General features: G+C 40.4%; 3 protein-coding genes and 1 pseudogene across 5 annotated transcripts in view; 3 read left to right on the top strand and 1 right to left on the bottom strand.

Annotated features, from left to right (window-relative positions):
• The window catches only part of Arsk (arylsulfatase family member K), a 32161-nt gene extending 27863 nt beyond the window's left edge, over positions 1–4298 (top strand). Inside the window, exons 7-8 of the mRNA XM_074077062.1 lie at positions 364–588; positions 2872–4298. Coding sequence (XP_073933163.1) covers positions 364–588; positions 2872–3161 — 515 coding nt within the window. The 3' untranslated portion in view covers positions 3162–4298. The remainder of the gene's footprint in view (positions 1–363; positions 589–2871) is intronic.
• The window catches only part of Skic3 (SKI3 subunit of superkiller complex), a 154434-nt gene that overhangs the window by 120325 nt on the left and 13336 nt on the right, over positions 1–20773 (bottom strand). Inside the window, exon 2 of one of the 3 annotated variants that reach the window (XM_074077059.1) lies at positions 20214–20296. The exons of the other annotated variants lie outside the window; for them this stretch is intronic. The gene's annotated coding sequence lies outside the window, so the exon portion shown is untranslated. The remainder of the gene's footprint in view (positions 1–20213; positions 20297–20773) is intronic. 3 annotated transcript variants of the gene reach the window in all.
• Gpr150 (G protein-coupled receptor 150) lies at positions 10753–13956 on the top strand. The gene has a single exon (XM_020173997.2). It carries the CDS (start codon positions 11187–11189, stop codon positions 12480–12482), a length of 1296 nt encoding a protein of 431 aa, XP_020029586.1. The 5' UTR covers positions 10753–11186; the 3' UTR covers positions 12483–13956.
• LOC141424502 (small nucleolar RNA SNORA28) lies at positions 13682–13785 on the top strand (annotated as a pseudogene).

The raw sequence follows: 20773 nt of genomic DNA, 5'->3' as shown, positions 1-20773 counted from the left end.
AAAAATATTATTCTCTCCATAATAGACTAAAAAAATTAAGTCACCATTATCACTTGCCTGGACTCCTGCCATAGCTTCCCAACACTCTCCTACCATCTGCCTGTACCCACTTTTAGTCAGTTTACCAACATAGCATCAACCTGTGTCATACATGTTTGCTTAAAATCCTCTACTGACTTCCTGTATCATCCAGAGTAAAAACCCAAAGTCTGTTATTGAACCCGATAGTCCAATAAGATCCATGTATAATCTGTAGTCTCTGTTATGGTTATGATAGAAAAACTGAAAATGGTGACATTTATTGCTATTCAACTAAGTATGGAATGCATTATTTTTAAATACTTGGTTACTTTTGTTACAAAGGTATTGCTGGAGTTCCTCTGCTGCAGAACCTGAGTGGATACTCTTTGTTGCCATTATCATCAGAAACATTTAAGAGTGAACATAAACTCAAAAGCCTACGTCAGCCCTGGATTCTGAGTGAATTCCATGGATGCAACGTGAATGCTTCCACCTACATGCTTCGAACCAACCAGTGGAAGTACATAGCCTACTCTGATGGTGCTTCAGTACTGCCTCAACTCTTTGGTAAATTTGTCAATATATTTTTAAGTGTAGTAATATGTGTGAGAGGCTGACATATGTTGCATCACTCCAGAGATTCAGTAATCACTGTTTAAGCAAAATCTGCTGCTTCTCAGGCTGGAACAGGCTATAAAAGCTTGCCCAGGTCACATTACTAATGGAGTAAATATTTGAATGTACGCAGTCTGTTTACAAAATTCATATATAGTCCCTACTCTCTGTGATTTTAATGATAGGAAGAATGTAAATGATGTCATTTATGAATGTTAAACTAATGAAAGTGGAGCAGCTTCCTTGTAACTCAGCATCTGAATATCAGAGAAAGTGCCCTAAGGCTTTGTGTCTAGGTCTCATGATTGAAACCACTGTTTTCCCTGATCAGGAATCTTTTATACTCATTGTTATATTTCCCCATCAGCAGTTAACATCTTTTCATTGTACCTAGGTTTCATTTGTGGTGAAAGATTAATGCCTATATCTTATGGAGCCTGGCCTTCTACATATATTACTTAACCCTAACATACATTATTTAACCCTACAGGACAGTTAACCATTCTCCTCATTTTACAAAAAAGGGAGAGTAGGGATCAGAAAAATTCAGACAACTGTGCAGGCTTTACAGCTAAGATGTAACAGAATTGAGAGTTTAACTCAGGTCTGACTCCAAAATCCAGGCTCTTTCCACCCTAATAAAAATGCCTGCTAGCCCACTAGTCTGTGGATTAATTTGTAAACAGAATTTTTTAAATTTATGGTTTTATTTATGCTTTGTCCCATTTTGTACATAAAACATGTGCCAATGTCATTATTAATATTTATTTCTCCCTAAGTTTCCTTCCTAGTTACAAATGTCAAAATATTAACTCCAAATAATTCCATAGGGGCCAAGCTGACTAACCTCCTTCACTAATGAACATCTTGTGCTCCTTCAGTGGCCACCGTTAAATGAAATTTATGGGATCCCATTGTTTGGACTGAGCTTACACTAAACCCAACAAAACTGACCAAACTGAACTTTAAAACAGGCCAGTTTAAAAAAAACAACTGGAAATTCACAATAACTAATGAAAGGGGCCCCATTTTACCAGATCCAAATGATAAGGAGGTCCCCTGTACTTTAACTCTAGAAGGAAAGTAACTGTAACCACTAATCAGCTTTTTGCTCTTCATCTTTTTTTTTTAGCTTAGAAAGCCCACTCACCTCCTCTCCTCAGCTCATCAGAGTGCCATTTCTAATTCTTTAGGTGGTATGATGCCCAATACATGACTTACTAAATAAAAGCCAATTAGATCTTTAAACTATATTTGTTTTTTCACACCATCTTCTGGAAAAAGCAGATGTGGATACTTAAGCCCCTGTATTCTGTAGGGTTTATTTATGAACTTCCCTAACCTAAAGAGGTGCCATCTGAAATCACCTAGCAAAGACATACATCATTTTAGGCATTTCCTGGTCAATGTCCTCAAATAGGCCCATAGAGGTTTTTCCCTGTATGTAGTGTTCATTTACCATCTGAAGTTAACCATCATAATATCTCTGACTCACGGTTTTCCAATTAGATGGGAATCCTAGGTACATCCTCTGCCATATGTAAAAAGGGCATTTATGGATCTGAAATACTCATCATCATTTTCTCACTGGTGGTGATTGAGGAAAGTGTTTATGTTTGCTCACGTGAACAGTATTGATGAATGTAACTTTCAGAAATCCAAGAGTAGAATGCTTAAAAAAAACTAGGACTATGTGAAATTGTATGAACTTGCCTTGCCTATATAACAAATTCTTACAGCTGGAGAGTGTAGAGCTGTCAAAAAAGAACAAAATAAGCATTACTATTTTTTCCTCTGCATGTCAAAGGGGGCAAGGCAACAGAAACAGCTTACTAACAATAAAAGTTTGACTTTTGGACATTTAAGACTGGATAAGAAAAAATGGGATAGCAGGATGATGATATGAAGCAAGATAATTTGGACATACATTATAGGAGCATTTAACGTTATGTTTTTAATATATACAGGTCATACAGGATATGTTCTGAGAAATGTGTCATTAGGTTACTTCATTGTTGTGACAACATCATAGAACTAAGATGGCCATGATGTCACTAAGTGACATCATCTTATAGGACCATCAACATGCATGTGATCTGTTGTTGACACGTGGTGCATTTTACAACACTAAGAAGAACTAAAAATGAAAATAAATTCTAAAAATTATCTGTCATAATATTCCAGAAAAAACTGTAGAAAGTAATTTTTGATAGGTATTTTAATTTTTTCTTTCAGATCTTTCCTCGGATCCAGATGAACTAACAAATATTGCTACAAAATTTCCTGACATTACTTACTCTTTGGACCAGAAACTTCGTTCCATTATAAATTACCCAAAAGTTTCTGCTTCTGTCCACCAATACAATAAAGAGCAGTTTATCATGTGGCAACAAAGCATAGGACAAAATTATTCAAATGTTATAGCAAACCTTAGGTGGCATCAGGAGTGGCTGGAGAAACCAAAGAAGTATGAAAGTGCGATCGATCAATGGCTTAAAACCCACAATGCTCCAAAAACAGTTTGAACAAAAATAAGAAAATAATGTTCTGGAGCTGCATATAAATATGTTTATATTTATTTTAAATGAAAGTTTTAGTAATTGCTGATTTTACTTACTTTTAAAGAATGTGTATTTTAAAGTGCCAATGATTATAGAATTATATATTTTCAATAAAGGCTGTTATTAAGACCTAATCTTATCATTTTCTGGCAATTTAATGGAAGTATCAAAAGGATTGAAGCAAGTACTATAAGATAGGTTATGTTTGTCCGAACAATATAGAATAGGAAATATTTTGATAATTATTATTACTTATGAACTCTAAGATAGTTTTGAGTATTTGATGGTGTTTGATGAATTCTTTATATTTGATGTATTTGAATGCATTTAAGGGAAGTATTAGGAGTATTTAATGGGACATAGACCCTGGATATAGCTGATTTTATTACTCTTTTTATAAATAGTTGATGTATGCACAAGGCTTAACAGTGGACATGAAGTCTTCCTCCTTTCCCAGTTCCCTACCACCCAGTTTCCCTTCTAAGAAATAACTACTGAGACCACCAAATTGTGTACCCTAAGAGACAGGCCATACATTTACCAACAAATGGGTACATTCTTTCCACCTCCATCAAAAGGTAGTATATTATACATGTATGGATCCCCCTCCCTACTTAATGGTAGATAGCTAGAAGTAAACAATATATCTACAGCATTACCGTGGATACCTCCAGTATACTAATTGATATTTTTACCAGAAGGTTATGTCCTCACATCATTTATCAACCTGATAGATAAAACATATTTTATTTTTATTTTATCTTTTTATTAGTAAGATAGGTCATTTTTTCACATATTTAATAACCATTAGAACATTGCACTTACTATGACCTGTCCTATTTCTGTTCTTTGCCTATTTTTGTGTTGATTGTTGGTCTTTCTTTTCTATTATAGGCATGCTTTAGATACTAGCCCTTTGTAAGGAATCTTGCAAATATTTTCATTCCAGTTTGTCACTGTCATGTGTCTCTTGACATTGTTCTGGGTTTTTTTGACATGTAGAAATCTGTATTTTCATGTAATCAAGTTTATAAGTCTTTGAACCCAATAAGTATATACAATTATGACTTTTAATAAAGATAATATTAATTTTAAAATTTATGAATCTTTGCTTTTCTGGCTTTGGCATTTTGTTTCAGATTTAGAATGGTCTTCCCACTTACCTTCTTAAACAGCTTTATTTTTCACTGTTAGATCTTTAACCTATTTGTAATGTATTATATGTTAGAGATATAAGTTTAGGTTGTTTTGGGTTTCTTTTGATTAATGTCTATTCAATTGACTTTTTATGGCACAGGACTTGAATCCAGGGCCCTGGGCATACAAGGCAGTCACTCTATAACATTTGAGCTTTATTCCCACTCCAAGTGACATTTTATTGAGTAAACTATCTTTTGTCCCTTTGGCTAAAAATGTCAATTCATTACAAAACACTTTGGATCAAATAAACAATCTTTTCCCCCACTGATTTGAAATGCAATTTTATCATATACCAAAGTCCCATTTACACTTATGCCTTTCTCAACATTTTATTGTTCACTGCACTATTTTAGCTATTAATCTAGTGGCCAATGGGTAAGACTAGTCCCTTTGTAACAGTTGCCTTTTTCAGAATTGTCCTAGCAACTCTTGCTTACTTAGTTTTTCAAAACGAATATTTGCTAATTATAAAAATGAAAAATCCGGGGCCAGGTGTGGTGGCTCATACCTGTAATCCCAGCTTTGAAGACTGCGGTTAAGGCCAGCCCAGGCAAAAAAGTTAGCGAGACCCTCCCTGAAAAATAACTAAAGCAAAAAAAAAAAAAAAAAAAATAGAGATGTTTGGTGTTTGGCTCAAGTGATATAGTGCTTGCCTAGCAAGTGCAAAATCCTGAGTTCAAAGTATTGCCCCCCGCAAAAAAAAGAAAAAAAAATCCAGTAATCATTTTAATGAAGTTATTAGATTTATGGCCTAATTTACAGAAAATTAAATAAATTCTTTATGATAGTCATTCTAAGAAACACAGTCTGCTTTTCCCTCAGTAGTATTCTAAGTTTCTCTGGACAGAATTTTGAAAGTGGGAGACAGGCCCCAACCTGTAACAACTGAATTAGAACTTCTAGGAGGAAGCCTCAGCACTATTTTGCTACTGTTGCTGTTTGTAAAGTCCTCCAGCCAGTGATTCTAATTTGTAGCTAAAAGTGAATTTATTATTCCTAGTTGTTTTATCATTCATTGTTGCTTTTTTTTTTTTTTTTTTTTTGATGCTACTGGAGTTTGAACTCGGGGTCTCATGCTTACTAGGCAGGCACTCTAAACTTGAGCCATACTTCCATCCCTTTTGCTTTCTTAAAATTATTTTTTAGGTAGGGTCTTGCACTTTTTGCCTGGGGCTAGCCCTGGATTGCACTCTTCCTACCTATACCACGAGAGTAGCTGGGATTATAGCAGTGAACCATCATGCGTGACTTTGGGGTTGCTATTTTAAGTGGATTTTTCTTACATTATCTCTCTTAAGTGGTTGCTTAATATGCAGCCTCCGTTTCTATATATTTATTGTGTTCTGACTACTTTATTATTTGCAATAGCTTTTTAGTTGATACCTTATATTTTGCAGGGAAAAAGCTTATCTGCAAATACTTTTTCAAACTGTTTTTGAAATTTTCCTCATAAGCCAATCCAGTTTCTTTATTTTGCTTATTGTTCTTCAGTAGGTTTAAGTCTTTACCATCATGTCTGAGAAATTCCACTTAAGAATATATTTTATGTATAATTTATATATTCATATACAGTGACATGAAACCCTTAAGAAAAAGATCTTAATATTAGACTAAAGTTAAAATTAAAATATTCAAATCTACCTCCTAATGTCTCCTAATTAAACCTAAAGAACATAAAATAGCTTACGTGCAGGTGTACATGCTAATTGAGGGGGAAGGAATAATAATGATATAAAGATGACTCTGAAAACATGAGCTTGGCCATAATTCACCTCATTGTACTCAGGCCTTTCAAGATGAATTCACTGTTAAGAATTTACCAGGTATCTACAATATTTTAATTATATTAAACATAGGATCATAATTGTGTACAATTGAATTTTAGGACAATATTTAATTCAAAATGACATCAAACAACTAGGGAAACAGACAATTAAGAAAAACCAAGATAATTATCTAATGTCAGAATCTGAGAGGAATTGACACTTATTATTAGTAGCTAGACTGAGACCAATCAAACTTTGGGCTTCACTTCTATCTCCCTGTGCCAAGAAGGAATTCTGCAATACACTCCTGAAGTCTGTCCCTGGCTTTCTTCAGTCTGTTCTCAACTCAGCAACCAGAGAGATCATGTTAAAACACATCACTGGATGCTCAAAATCCTCTCCTGGTTTCCCATATTACCAATGACCCAGAAGGCTCTAAACAATCTGATGGCATGTTCTCTCAAACCACATCTCTTCCTGCCTGCTACCTGGTTCACTCTGCTCCAGTCATGCTGCTCTCCCAGGCACAGCAGGTGTGCAGCACCTCAGTGGGTCAAGGCCTCCTCAAGACCTGTGTACTTGTCAATTCTTGCTACCTGGGACACAGTTCTTGCCTCAGGTAACACATGGCTTACTTGTTATCTCCTTCAGGTCATTGTTCAAATGTCATCTACTTGCAAGGGCTTCCTTGCATTATTTTTCTCCACAGAAATCCACCTTAGTTTACATATTTGTTTATCCTGTTTCTCATGCCTCCCCCCACTCCCCTCCCAATGGGAAAAAGCTCCATGCATGCATGCAGTTCTTTCTTTGTCCTTTTTGTGCCCTAAAGCATCACAAGTGCCTAACACATAGCAGAAGCTTAGTAGATACCTGAATTAATTTACTGAGAATTGTAGCTGTTGTGAACATTAACACAGTAGACCATGGCAGGACAGGGAATAAAGGGAAGTTGCCTTCTCAATAAAGCAAAGCCTTCCAGAAACTGTAAATTCTAAGAAAACCTGTACAGAAGAGCAAACAAAGGAGCCAGGCACAGGAGTACATACCTGTAATCCCAGCACTAGTAAGGCTGAGGCAGGAGGATGAGTTCAAGGCCAGCAGGAGCTACAGAGTGAGACCTTGTCTCAAAAGAAAAAAAGAGCTGACAAAGGGATTCCATCCCTCTTTTTTTGATGCTAAATATTTTAGGCTTTGTGAGCCATATGGCCTCTTTCGCAACTACTCAATTTTGCAGTTGTAGCATGAATACACAACAGACAATAGTAAACAAATGCTCATGGCTGTGCTCTAATAAAACTTTGTTTACAAAAATACAGGATTTGACCTGTAGGTCACAGCTTGCTGAATGGTGGCCTACACCGATGAATGGTTCACAACTTCACTGTAAACAGACATCCCTGACCATGCTTAAAAACAGTGAAGGCTGGCTTCTACCCAAAGCATCAGCAGTTGGAAAAGCTTCCCAGGAGATTCTAATGAAGCAAAATTTGGGAACCCCTGGTCTGGAATCCTGCTATTCAAACTACGCTCCTCATACTGGAAACAACCATGCAACCAGGAACCTTATCTGATTTTTTGCCTTTGGTTTTAAAAAAACAAGGGATTTTGTATTCTTTCTACTGTTTGTGGTTTTTCTGTTTCATTAAACCCAAAGAACACCTACCAAAAACTATGAGAATTGATAAAAATGTGTTCAGTGGCTGTGCATATATGAAAATAAATTTATTTTGTACTTATTAACACAGAAAGCTATCCAAATATACTCTTAAGTGAAGTAAAAGTAGGATACAAAATGTCCATAGTGGGATCTATTTTTAACCAGGTATGGTGATACATGTTTGTAATCCCAGCACTCAGAAGGCTGAGGCAGGAGGATCTCAAGTTTGAGGCCAACTTGGGCCTATCTCAAAAAAAAAAAAAAGAAGTAAGACCTATTTTTGTAAATACGTAGATCTAGTTATTATGGTTTGAAGGACATATATCTACATGTGCAGATGTTATGTGATTTGTTTGTTGTGCATATATGCTAATTTTTCTGTACTTAATTTGTACTAGTAATAAATACTAAAATTTCAAAACATATATTTCAACCTTATTATCACTTTCATTGAGATAAATTAGGATTATGTGCCACTGAGATGAAACACTGGGAACATGGTATTACCTATGTAATACTCCTGCTAAAAAAAAGTCTAACCCAGAGGTAATTATGTGGAAGCAAGCGCAACTTTAGCAATAGGCTGTAAAACATATATCATGGACTCTTCAGATCTCAGCACAATGAAGAAAAGCAAGGAGAGAAACTGGTCTAGATTAAAGGGCAGTAAGAAATATTACTATTAAATACAATTTGTAATCCTTGTTTGTGTTCAACACAGTGGATAAAAATAAACCCATATCAGAACACATCTTTTTGAAATTTGTTAAGAGACAAAGAAAAGAAAAATAAGCTTCTAAAAAGGAAGACATAATGATCACATCCAAACAAATCATGAAATATTGAGAAGGCTTACAGCTTCTCAATATAAACACTTAGCAACCAGAAGACAATGCCTTCAAAATTCAGGAGGAAGATGTTTTCCAAAACATAATTCTAAACCAAGTCAAGTAATGGCATGAGGGTAGAATAAAGAAATCTTCAAGCATGCAAGGTCCCAAAAGGTTACTCTTTCAAAAGTCACTGAAGGCTGGGTGCCAGTGACTCATGCCTGTAATCCTCACTACTCAGGAGGTAGAGATCAGGAGGATTGAGGTTCAAAGCCAGCCTGGGCAAATAGTTCGAGAGACCCTACCTTGTAAATACCCATCACAAAAAGAGCTGGCAGAGTGGCTCAACATAAAGGCCCTCAGTTCAAGCCCCAGTCCCACAAAAAAAAAAAGTCACTGAAGGATGCCTTCTTCCAGATCAAGACAACAAACCCAAAAAGAAAACACACATACACAAAATCTGAAAATAGAGAACTAGCATAAGTGAATCTCTAGGATAATGAAGTGAGATGGCAGGATGAGAGTGGCCTGGAAGCCATTTGTCCAGCCAGACTAAGTCTACATGGCTCAAGTAAGGGGCAGAGTGAGGTCTCACTGCTGAATCCTCAGCCTTTGTACAATCTTTTTAGCTTGTGAAATAATTGGTGTGTTCTACCAAAGGAGAGATCAAGAACAACTAATGTAAGTCCCCAGTTGATAGTATGCAGCAGGCCTCGACAGAAATCAACCCAAATTAGGAGGAAAATGGAGGTCTCTTATAAAGAAGGCTTCCAGGGAGGAAAAATGGAGTTGCTATTTTATGCTATGAAACTGACCTTGTAGTAACTGTACAGAGACTATTTGAAGGTATAGAAAGAATTAACTATGGTAACAACAAAAATTAAGAAAAGGCACTTGTTAACTTCAAGAAAAACAAAATGAAAATTATCTTTGTAATACACTACAACACTCAGAATATTTTTATTTCATAATAATGCAAACACTGAATATAGGCCTAACTCAAAAGTGTAATATTACTGTATTGATAATATGGGAAAAGAAAAGAGTTGGGGGGGCAAACTCTAAGTTATCTGAAATGCATTATATTCCTTCAACTGATACCAGTTTGAGGGCACTGGAGACACGGAGATGAAAACGACAAGGGTCTCTGGTTAAAGGACAAGACCTTTGAAAATGAAATTCCTAAAACGACTGTCAGGACTATCATCTGTTCCCCATCAACACCCCATGTATCTTCAAATTCCAAATGTTTCTTCAGACTGAGAACGTGAACCCCAGCAGACACCCACACCTCCCTGTCTTCTAGACCAGAGGGTGCACAAAAGACAAACTGATGCTTCCAACAGGAAAACTAAAATTTATTTGTGAACAAGTAGGGCTAAAAGAGTTAGCATTAAATCTAAACTATTTCCTGTGATTTGGATTTCTTTTTTTTAAAGTTGGCCGCCTTATCATTTTCTTAGTCACCATTTATCTAGGCTTATTGGAGGCGTAGTCCCTTCTAACAACCTCCCATCTGCTAGAAAACAGAATCAAGAGAACAAGGAGCATGGTGACACATTCCTCACTGGATGAAAATACTAGCGAAAGGCAATACATGTACTAGCATTTGCATAAAACCTATTAATGCGCTCTTCAGACCAACGAAATGAATTTTTTATATCACTGAGAGGAGGGAGCAGCTGTCCTCTGCTGTTGCTAGTAATGAGTATTTGAAACTATCTGCAAACCACTTCCACTCGTAATTGTCAGGCGACATTATTGCCCCTTATTTCTCTCTAACTAAAATGCTCTCGTTGCCGGACATACCCTTACCAAAGATGAATGATTGTTTTTGCACAAAACACTGTTTCAGCGCTGCTCTGTGGGAGCGCCTGCTCAGCATGCGCGAGGCTCCGTTCCCAGCAAGGTGTGGGGGAGTCGCTAGGGGGCGGGGGTATGCCATTGGGTTTCTTGTGTTCCAGCTATCGCAGAGCCATGGCATTTCAAAACGTTCTTGTTTTGTTTTTAACCAAAACAATTTTTTTTCCTGACAATTACGAAACCCTGTGGGAGGGGGGGTTACGATCTCAGTCAGGAGCTTTCTCTCGTGTGTTGGTCCCAGGTAACATTAGCCTTTACAAAGCCAAGCAAAGTGACCCTGTCCGACTATGCTCTACTCATAAATAGCCAACGGGTGAGGTTCCCAGAGCCCCCTGGTCCCCTGTTCCCGCGAGGCCAGCGTGGGGGTCTGCGAGAGAGATGAGAAGAGGATCAGCTGGGATTGGGGGGCGAGACGCGGAGAAGGTGGAGAATAGGAATCATGTGTGTTCCTCGAGTGTACAACCCACATTTGAGTGACAAATGACGAGGACAACCTATAAAAGCAACTAATGGGCAAATCCACTCGAACCATCTCCTTCTCGATGCGTGTGCTTTTTCAACTAACTTTGGGAACTCGTAGACCCAGGGCCGCCCACGCCACCTGGCCTCCACTTTGGTTTCTGGAGCCCTTCCAGCCCTCTCTGGTGTCTCCGTTTCCTCCCGGCTCAGGATGGACGATCTCTTCCATCTCTTCCACTCCTCAACGCCGCCGGCGCCCAACCTCTCCATACCGGTTTTGCCGAGCTGGAGTCTCAACCTGACTTCGGGGCACGGAGCCCCTGTCCCGGGACCGCCGCCGCCACCCGGGCCCCCCAGCTACCGAGTGCACCTGGTCTTCCTGGGGGCCATCCTGGTGACGGCGGTGGCCGGCAACGTTATGGTGCTGTGCCGCCTGTGCGGCGGCGGCGGGCCCTGGGCAGGTCCCAAGCGTCGCAAGATGGACTTCCTGCTGATACAGCTGGCTGTGGCCGACCTGTACGCGTGCGGTGGCACGGCGCTGTCGCAGCTGGCCTGGGAACTGCTGAGCGAGCCGCGCCCGGCTGCAGGCGACCTGGCCTGTCGCTTCGAGCAGCTGCTGCAGGCGTCCGGCCGGGGAGCCTCCGCCCACCTCGTGGCGCTCATTGCCCTGGAGCGCCAGTGCGCCGTGCGCCGTCCGCTGGGCCCGCCGCTGCCCGCGCGCGCCCTCGCCGCCCTGGGCTGGCTGCTGGCGCTGCTGCTGGCGCTGCCTCCGACCTTCGTGGTGCGGGGGAACCCGCCTTCGTCCCTGTCGCCGTCTGCTGCACCCCCAGCCGCCCGCGTCTGGCCGGGGGAGCGTCACTGCCGCGGCATCTTCGCACCTCTGCCGCGTTGGCACCTGCAGGTCTACACGCTGTACGAGGCAATCGTAGGGTTCGCGGCGCCCGTTGGGGTCATGGGCGTCGCTTGCGGCCACCTTCTCTGTGTCTGGTGGCAGCGCCGACCTCGGGTCCCTGCCGCTGCGGGGCAATGGCCAGCGAGTCCGTCCCGAGCCCCCGCGCCCAGTGCGCTGCCCCGCGCCAAGGTGCAGAGCCTGAAAATGAGCCTGGTGCTGGCGCTGCTGTTCGTGGGCTGTGAGCTGCCCTACTTCGCCGCCCGCTTGGCAACCGCGTGGTCGTCCGGGCCCACACGAGACTGGGAGGGAGAGAGCCTGACGGTGGCGTTGCGGGTCGTGGGGGTGTGCAACAGCGCTCTCAATCCTTTCGTCTACCTCTTCTTCCAGGCGGGCGACGGCCGGCTCTGGCGACGGCTATGGAGGCGCCTGGCCATTGTGTGCTGCGCGCGGGAGGGAGTTCCGGAGGACAACGAGGGGGTCGGGGACCACCAGGTACTCCACCGCCACCGCTGGCCCCAACCCCACTATCACCATGCTCGGCGGGACCAGGGCTGCTTGCGCCCACCCCCGCCGCGCCCCAGACCGCTGCCCTGCTCCTGCGAAAGCGTATTCTAGGTGCTTATTGAGCAGAGGCAGGTCATCTGTTGCCGTGGCGCAACATCTGAACAACAGGATGGGAGCTGGAGTCTATCTAGAACGCAACAGGCAGGAGAGTCTCTAACACACACGGAAGCTGCCCCCTTACTCCACGCTCCTATTATATTTTCTTCTAATGTTTACATTTTCATAGACTTCATGATTATTTTCTTCCCTCAAGTTCCTCTCACATTTCCCCATTTGGAGACTAGAGATCAAGCCATTGGGAAGTTGTAAAAATCGTCAAAGTTATTAATTTTGTAGTTCTTTTTCACACTTTCATTGTATTCTGGATAAGCCCATTTTATTTACCTGAATTGTCAAATTTGCGTTATTTGCTCTGTGGTCATCTGTCTGTGATTATTTTGAATTGTACTTAGATCAAGTGTACCGAGGGGACCAGAGAGCTTGCTGTTTCTTCCAAGAGGAAAATACATTGCTTTCCCTGGAGAGACTGGGAGTTGTACCAGTAATACTGTCAGAAATGTAATTGTGTTGCCACTTCAGATACACAGTATTTGTAACAAAAAGATTTCCCACAGAACAATTAAGACTTTTTTTTTTAACATGGTAATGTGTTTTCTCAGGAAAATCAGTGTGGCTTTTATTTGCAGTCTAGCTTCCACTTCAATAGAAGCTGAGATTGTAGGAAAGGAAGGTAAAAGCATCCCTAGTCCCTTTCAAGCATGCCTGGGTTTTGTGGGAAATAGTTCCTGTGCCCAGACCAGTTTCTGAAGTTGTGATGTAGCATCCAAATGGAACCTCTCAGTACACAGTTCAAACTGAACCAGGGAAGGAAAGTGCTAAGGTGGTACATATGGGTTGGGCTCTGTCCCAGATGGAGTCTAAAGTAGATTTGCAGGAGAAAGGAAGCTGAAAACTCTGAATGCTGTAATGTGCCCATAAAACTCCTTTTATAAAAACAAAAAAGAAAAAAAGATTCAATGCCTACTGGTGTGGATTGCTGAGAACAAAGTCAAAAAACAGACTTGATCCATGACTTCCTTTCTCTGAACTGTCCTTGGTTCTAGAAAGGAGTGACAGCACTTATGAATAATATATCCATGTGCTTAGCCATGACTTTTGCCTAAGAACTGCAGCTTTCCATATTTCTTGTTCATAAACAAATGCAAGGCTAAGATAAAAAAAGGGGACATGATTGGTTTAAGCTTATTTATAATCAAAACTTTGGCACAATTTGAGCTTGCTAGAGCAAGAAAGCCTAACCTATTCTGGTTGTTCTCTACTTTATGAAGCAAGCCGTTATATAGATTTAAACAGTATAAAAGAAAAACAAGCTAATTTATAGAGCCAATGCTTTCTGAGGGCTTTCTGTTTTGTTCACTAACACTCCAACAACACCTGACACATAGTAGGCACTCAATACATATTTGTTGCGTAATTCATCATGTAATGTGGGATAGATGAAAAATAAAAGAAAATCTTCATTTAATATTGCTTATCTTCTTTCAGAATATTTTTTTCCTTTTTGGGGGGACACCCATTTAGCCCACAGCAGGCCTTGACAGAAGAGACCCAGCTCCTCTGCACCAGCCAGAGGGTTGGAGCCTCTGGGGTTGGCATGATCTTTCCCAGGTAGGCTGACCCAACTAACAGATAGCTGCCAAGAAACAGCAGAAGTGAGACAGCCACTTGAGATGCATTCATTCCAACCGCTCAATCCAACAATGACTGAAGGCATTTATTGGTTAGAATTTCATAAGCTCTTAACCCAGCAATGTTCCCCTGCACCAGCTTTTCATGAATTCAACATCATCTCCCTCCACCCTCTTGCCATCAAAGGGATCTTACTATAGCACAGAAGGAAGGCTGCCAAAGAAAGGGAGAGACCATGCTGCAGGCCTGGCACAGCCTGGAGCCACTCACACCTGGCAGCTGGCTCCAAATGCCCTGTGGGTGAGCTGGGTAAGGGTTTGCTGATAGAGGCCAGAAACACAAGGACATCAGTTCCCCCTCTCTAACCTTGGGTGGGGCTTGGCTCTGAATACTTGATTCTCAATCCTTCTTTGTGTTTATTCTGCTGAAGACCAGCTTCTCCAAGTCCGTGACAGTTGGCTAAGGTGATTGTCTGGTATATTTCTCACCCCACTCTGGGTCTCTCTGCTCTGACCAAAATGTCTGAAACAGGAGGTCATTCTGTAGAGCACACTGACACAGGCCCATTCCTGCCATCCAGCGACTGTCCTCTCCTATACACAACACAGTGATGATAGGGTGGAAATTGAGAAGATTGTGTCCCTGTTGGAAGCCAAAGGGTCCGTAGAAGCCCCTTCCCTTCCTCCAGAATACTAGGGTCCTCGATCTTGCTAGACAGATGTTCACCACTTTAGTCACACTCTCAGTCCCTTATGCTTTATTTTCTGGATAGGGTGTCCTGTTTTTGCATGGGGCCAGCCTTGGACCACAATCCACCTACTTACGCCTCCTGCTCAGCTGTAATAACAGGTGCATAACACCATACCCAGCTCACTGGCTAGGATGTGGTCTCAATAACTTTTTTGCCCTAGCTGGCCTCAAACAACAATCCACCTGATCCCCACCTCCTAGGTAGCTAGGATTACAGACATGAACGACCATGCCCAACCTCCTCAGAATCTGATAATGAATATTACTGAATTTTCAGTTTTCTTTCCTCTCTTTGCTCCTCCCTAGCCTGATGAGGATGTCAGGTCTGCAAAATGCCAGGAAGAGGTCAGCCAAAGAACATATGAGTATCTTCACAAACCCAAGTCTAGCATTTTTATATGCATTAATAAACCTACCTAATTATTTTGTGCCAGGTGATATGCTAAGAATTGGAGATGCTGAGGTAAACAGAAACACACATTTCCCTCAGAAACAATATAGTCAGATGTGGAAGACAATCTGACAACTCTACTGCAGTGTCACACGCCTTAACAGGGAATATTGGGATCACTGAAGAGGAACATCTGACAACCTTGGGGGACTGGGTGGAATTAGGAAAAGGTCACCAAAAGAAGCTCAGTCTTGAAGGCTACATCAGGATGACCCAAGGGAAGGGTGTTAGATAATGGAAATAGTCTTTGTAAGGCACAGAGGAGATAGAACATAGTATGTTCAAGCAATGCAATACTTGAAATACCTAGTATTAGGGTGCCTATGGGTCCTGACCTGATGGAATATGCTGCCAAGACAATGCAGCCTGGACCCAATGGAGAAAGGTCTGTGAGCCAGGATAAGAAAGCAAAAAATAACCATTGAAGAATTCAATCAGAGTTGTAGTATGATCAAACTTATATTGTGGAAAGGTTATCTGAGTGATGGCATGGAGGACCAAATAATTGGAAATACAGTTGGGTTTTAAATATAGAATACTAACTAAAGAAGTTAATTTGAAATTCTATTAAACCAATTATTCCATAGCTTTAGGTAAACACAATTCATATGAAAAATGCTTTTCTTGTTTAAGTAAATTGCAGAGTTTTGGATCCCATGCCCAAACTCCTGGGCTTCCACAGATCAGATCTGGCCATTCTCCATTTAAGCCAAATACAGACATGATGAAGGGCAGAGAAAGAAGAATACACAGCTCAGGACATGCGATGGAAAGAGTCAAAGTAAATACTTCACCCCATCTTCAGCCATCCTCCAGGGTATGCCCATGAGCTTTACCTTTAATTAGACAAAGAATTAGGGTAGGGGACAAGTGATATGCATAGTTAAACTGTCCCAGTCACAGGTGTGTTCAGTTGGTCAGATTGGTAAGGCAAGACATTGTCTCAGTCCTTGTTCTTCAAGGGTTCTGGAGAAGTTATCTCTGTCATCACTTGAGGATAGCAATCTGGTTTTCATGAGATGATTACTCCTGCTTCAGAGTGCTGGCAATTACTCCAGCTCCAGGTGATTGCTTGCATTTGGGGTGGGGAGGAGGGATCTCTCCTGTGAGGCGCACTGTGGCTTGGGAATAGTTTTAGTCCCTTATTCTATCTTTTCTGAAACCCAGGATAACTGCAGAGAGAATGGCTTATACCATGCTTTTCAGCAAAAGCAGTGTCAGTACTTCTTATAGAACTTCCTCTATTTTTAACTAAATCTGAAATTTTAAGGCATATCTAGGTGACTTGATTACCCATCTATGGAGGACTTTGTAGGTTAATAAAGTTGAAGCATCCCCTCAGAATAGCTGTCTTGGTTGTGTTGACCCCAGGAATTCACATTCCTCTAGACAACCCACAGACTTGTGTGTCCCAGTGAAGAAGAATTTGTATTTAGATTTAGACACTTGCCAGATCAGGACATACTATTCACATCACACAGCAAAGGTAAATAAGTAGGTTGACCTTGAAATTGCCTTCTTCTCAAGGTATCACCCAAACAGGAAATGACTAGAGGAGAAACAGATCTCCATACTCGCAGTTTGGGAACAATCAGATTGGCCACATGAAAGAAAGTAATACCACCCCCTACTCACATTAGATTTTCACCAAGCCATTGCACATAGATCCAAACTGCAGGACTCCAAGGAACACCGTTCATATAGATGAAGATTTACACATCCCATCAGCAATGTGTAAGCAATGTGGCAGTACTCAATTTAATAGAATTTTAAAAACTAAATGCAAAGAATTCTATACCCTCTTAAAAAGAACTAGCCACAAAGTAACATAGAACTAAAATAAGTAAACATAACTTATGATGTAATTTGAAACAGAAAGAATATAAAAACATAGCCAGGAGTATAAGTAAATAAGTCACAACTAGTGACTAGCTATAAATCATGTACTAAAAATAGAATAGCCTGGCTCATTTGTGAAAGTAAAGATAGGTTTAAAACATCTTTTTTCCAAAACCACTTCCTAGGAAACAGAAAAGTTAGAAAATTTGAGGTTTCCCTTCCTTTCCTGAAATGTTCTGACTCGATCACAGGAAAAATAATGTAATAAAAATGAATAATCTGATTGAATTAAACAGATACTTTGCTGAATTGGAGAAAAGAGCACAGTTTTTATACAGAGCCTGAAGACAGAGCTGATTTCTTTGCTTTTTGTATTGTTTTGGTACTAGGGATTGAACAAAGAGCCTCCAGCATACTAGACAAGCACTCTACCAATGAGCTATCCCTTCAAACCTACCGAATATCTTTGAATTTTGGTTTTCTCATCAATAAGATAAGGGCTATACTATCTCCACAGGATTAATGTATGTAAAATACTTGGTTGAGTAGGGGTGGAGGAAGCTTGTTTTATGTCTTCAGATTCCTTCAATACATGATAGTTATTACTTCCTAACACTGGGCTGAGAGATAAATATCCAATTGAATAATATCGCATGAAAGGAAGAAAAAGGCTTTGAGACATCATCATGGAAGATTAATTCACCTATAGTGATACTGAATAGTGGTAATGAATTCACCAATAGCGATACCTCTGTCCATGAGAGGACATAGTTATAAGATGAAGCCAACATGTAGATATGGTAGAATGGAGACCAAATGCCACTGAAGCCAGGCTATTGGATGTCTTAGTAATTAAACCAGTATGTTTTCCTATAGCTTAATGCAGTTGAATTGAATTTTGTTATCTGTAGCAGCATTCTCTAACTGAAGGAAAAGCTTGGCAAGAAAAAGAAAATCTCATTTTAGCCCATTGCATAATAGTGTATGTTCTTTATCAAAGAAACAGGAAGGGTCCAAGTCTACTTCTATGTAGTCCTTCAACCAACGTGTACTAAGGAACTATACTAAACATCATATTGGGCACAGTAGGCAAATCTTTCAAAAATGAAAATTGTAGCTCTGGCTTTAAAAAATAATCTAGGAAAAGCTATATAATTTTTATGGTAAGCACTTTACTGAGAAACATCAATCTATAATTATGAATGTTAGAAGATGTTATTTACAAACTCCATTGGTAACTTTATTAACTTATTAACTCATTGATTCATTCATTTGATATTATTTATTACAGATCCAGCATATGTTTCATTTAAAATTTTACTTTTGGATGGGAACTTAGGAATAATTATTGTGCTGTCTTCTACGGACAGGTCAGGAAGTACTGATGATAAAAGGTGATGTTGATTATTGCAATAATGGCCACCTTTGTGGAATCTTTACCCACATGGAGTCTGGACTTGGTCATGTGATCTGTTTTGGCCAGGGGGACATCAGCAGATGTTTCCCAAGCAGGGGCTTGATAAACATTTATACATGTCTGCTTGCTCTTTCAGAAAAGTTACCCTGAGATTGTTGTTATGAAGAAGCCCAGAATAAAATACTGTGTAGAAGCAGAGGCCACCTACCCAGTTATTCAGCTGGATGCAACCTCCATCATCCCTCCTTTCTTAAATGCATCCACATGACTGAGCTGAAGGGAGATAAGTAGAAGACCTACTGACCTAACCACCAAAAGTGTAAGAAATAATAAATCATAGTCATTTTAAGCCCTTACATTTTGTAGTGGTTTATTTCACAGTAATATATAAGTAAATAATGGGGAGGGCTGAGGCAGGATGATCATGAGTCTGAGGCCAGCCTAGGCTCCATAGTGAGACCTTGTCAAAAAAAAAAAAAAAAAAGAAGGAAGAAGAGGGAGAGGAAGAGGAAGAAGAGGAGGAGGAGAAAGGAGAAGGAGGGGGAGGAAGAGAAGGAGGAAGGAGGAGGAGAAGGAGAAGAAGGGGAAGAAGGAGAAGAAAAAGGGGAAGGAAGAAAGGAAGGAAGGGAGGGAGGGAAGGAGGGAGGGAGGGAGGGAGGGAGGGAGGGAGGGAGGGAACGAGGGAAGGGGATTACAAAACCCAGATTTCAGAATGCCTGGATTCTTTTCTCCAACATGTCAAATTGGAATGTTTAACTGCTTATCATATAATCTGATGAGATTCTATACCAACACTGAAATGAGAGACTCCCAAGGGAAAGTCAAATCCAGGGATAAGGCCCCAGTGATGATCATTTTTCCACATGGTGAAACTCCTACTGACAAATAGGCAGTGCTGGGTATTGTTTTATTAAGCAAGATACTTGTGTATGCCTTACAATATACCCTTAAGGTGAACAAATGGGAACCATATACATAATTGTTAAAATAATGAAATAGGAGACCATTAGACTGATGTGGGTCTGATGCCCTGTGTTCTTACTTAAGCAAACTGAAACTTAATTGAAAATATAAGTTAAGCTAAGCCAATGATAGGAGGCCAACTGAGTATTAGGTATATGGTCACTTTTCATCACTATGACAAAATGCCTGAGAAAAACAACTTTAAAAGAGGAAAGATTTACTTTGACTCATGGTTTCAGAGGTTTCAGTCCACAGGTTCTTGGCTCCATTGTTTCTGGGCCTGTGGTGAGGCAGAATCATCATGGTAGTAGAGCAAATCTGCTCACCCTATGATAGCTAGGAAGCAGACAGTCAGGAAGTGACAAGATACACCCTTCAAAGTGACCTACTTCCTCCAACCAGGCCTCACCTCCTAATTGCCCATTTAGTATGAACTTATCAATGGGTTAACTACTGAGGAAGTTAGTGCCCTGATGATATACTCATCTCTCAGTAGCACTACCACCTGGGGTCCAAAGCCTTCGACACATGAACCTTTAGGGGAACACTTCATATCCAAACCCAACAGGTATTCATCATGAAAAATATACCTAATAATCCAACAGGATAGTCCAAGTAAGACAATTTCTCTTTTACCAGTTAAATAATTTCCTTGCTCTGCTTCCATACTCACCCCATGAAAGCCTTTCCCTTGTGCCCCTTTAGCAGATCCCTGAACCACTTCTAGTTTTGAGCTCCCCATTTGTGAATCACTACCTGCTCAAAAAAAACATTAAAATTTTAATGTGCCAAAGTTTGTCTTTCAAATGCAGGCATAATAGCTTAAATTTATTAAATGATTTCTATGAAGCAAGTGTTGTGCTTTGTTCTTTACAAGCATTAACTTACTTAATCCTCACAACAACCTGAAAGGCAAGCTTCATAATCATCTCCAGTTCAGGAATTCAAGCTAAAGATAAATTGCCCAGATCCAAACAGCCTGTAAATTGCAGAGATGTACCTTTTTAGTCACCTGAAAAGATAACAGCCAAAAAGTTTATCTTATCTTAAGATACAAGTGTTACTTTACAGTCTTATGTGTTTGTTAGGGTCCCAACCAGGACACACACAAATAAGAGTTGGGAACAAACAAGAGTTTGGGACAAAACAAACAAACAAACAAACAAAAAAACATGGCTCACCTGAAAAGCAAAGTGTACTTTGGGAAAACAGTATATAGTCATGTCAGGGTTT

The sequence above is a fragment of the Castor canadensis genome, chromosome 6 (genome assembly GCF_047511655.1).
Source record: "Castor canadensis chromosome 6, mCasCan1.hap1v2, whole genome shotgun sequence".
NCBI lineage: Eukaryota > Metazoa > Chordata > Mammalia > Rodentia > Castoridae > Castor > Castor canadensis.
Note: the sequence above shows the minus strand (reverse complement) of the source record. Positions and strands in the feature narration are given on the sequence as shown.

What these genes read in the sequence shown, in the direction of transcription:
- Gpr150 (XM_020173997.2), top strand. Translation starts at nt 11,187, where the DNA reads ATGGACGATCTCTTCCATCTCTTCCACTCCTCAACGCCGCCGGCGCCC.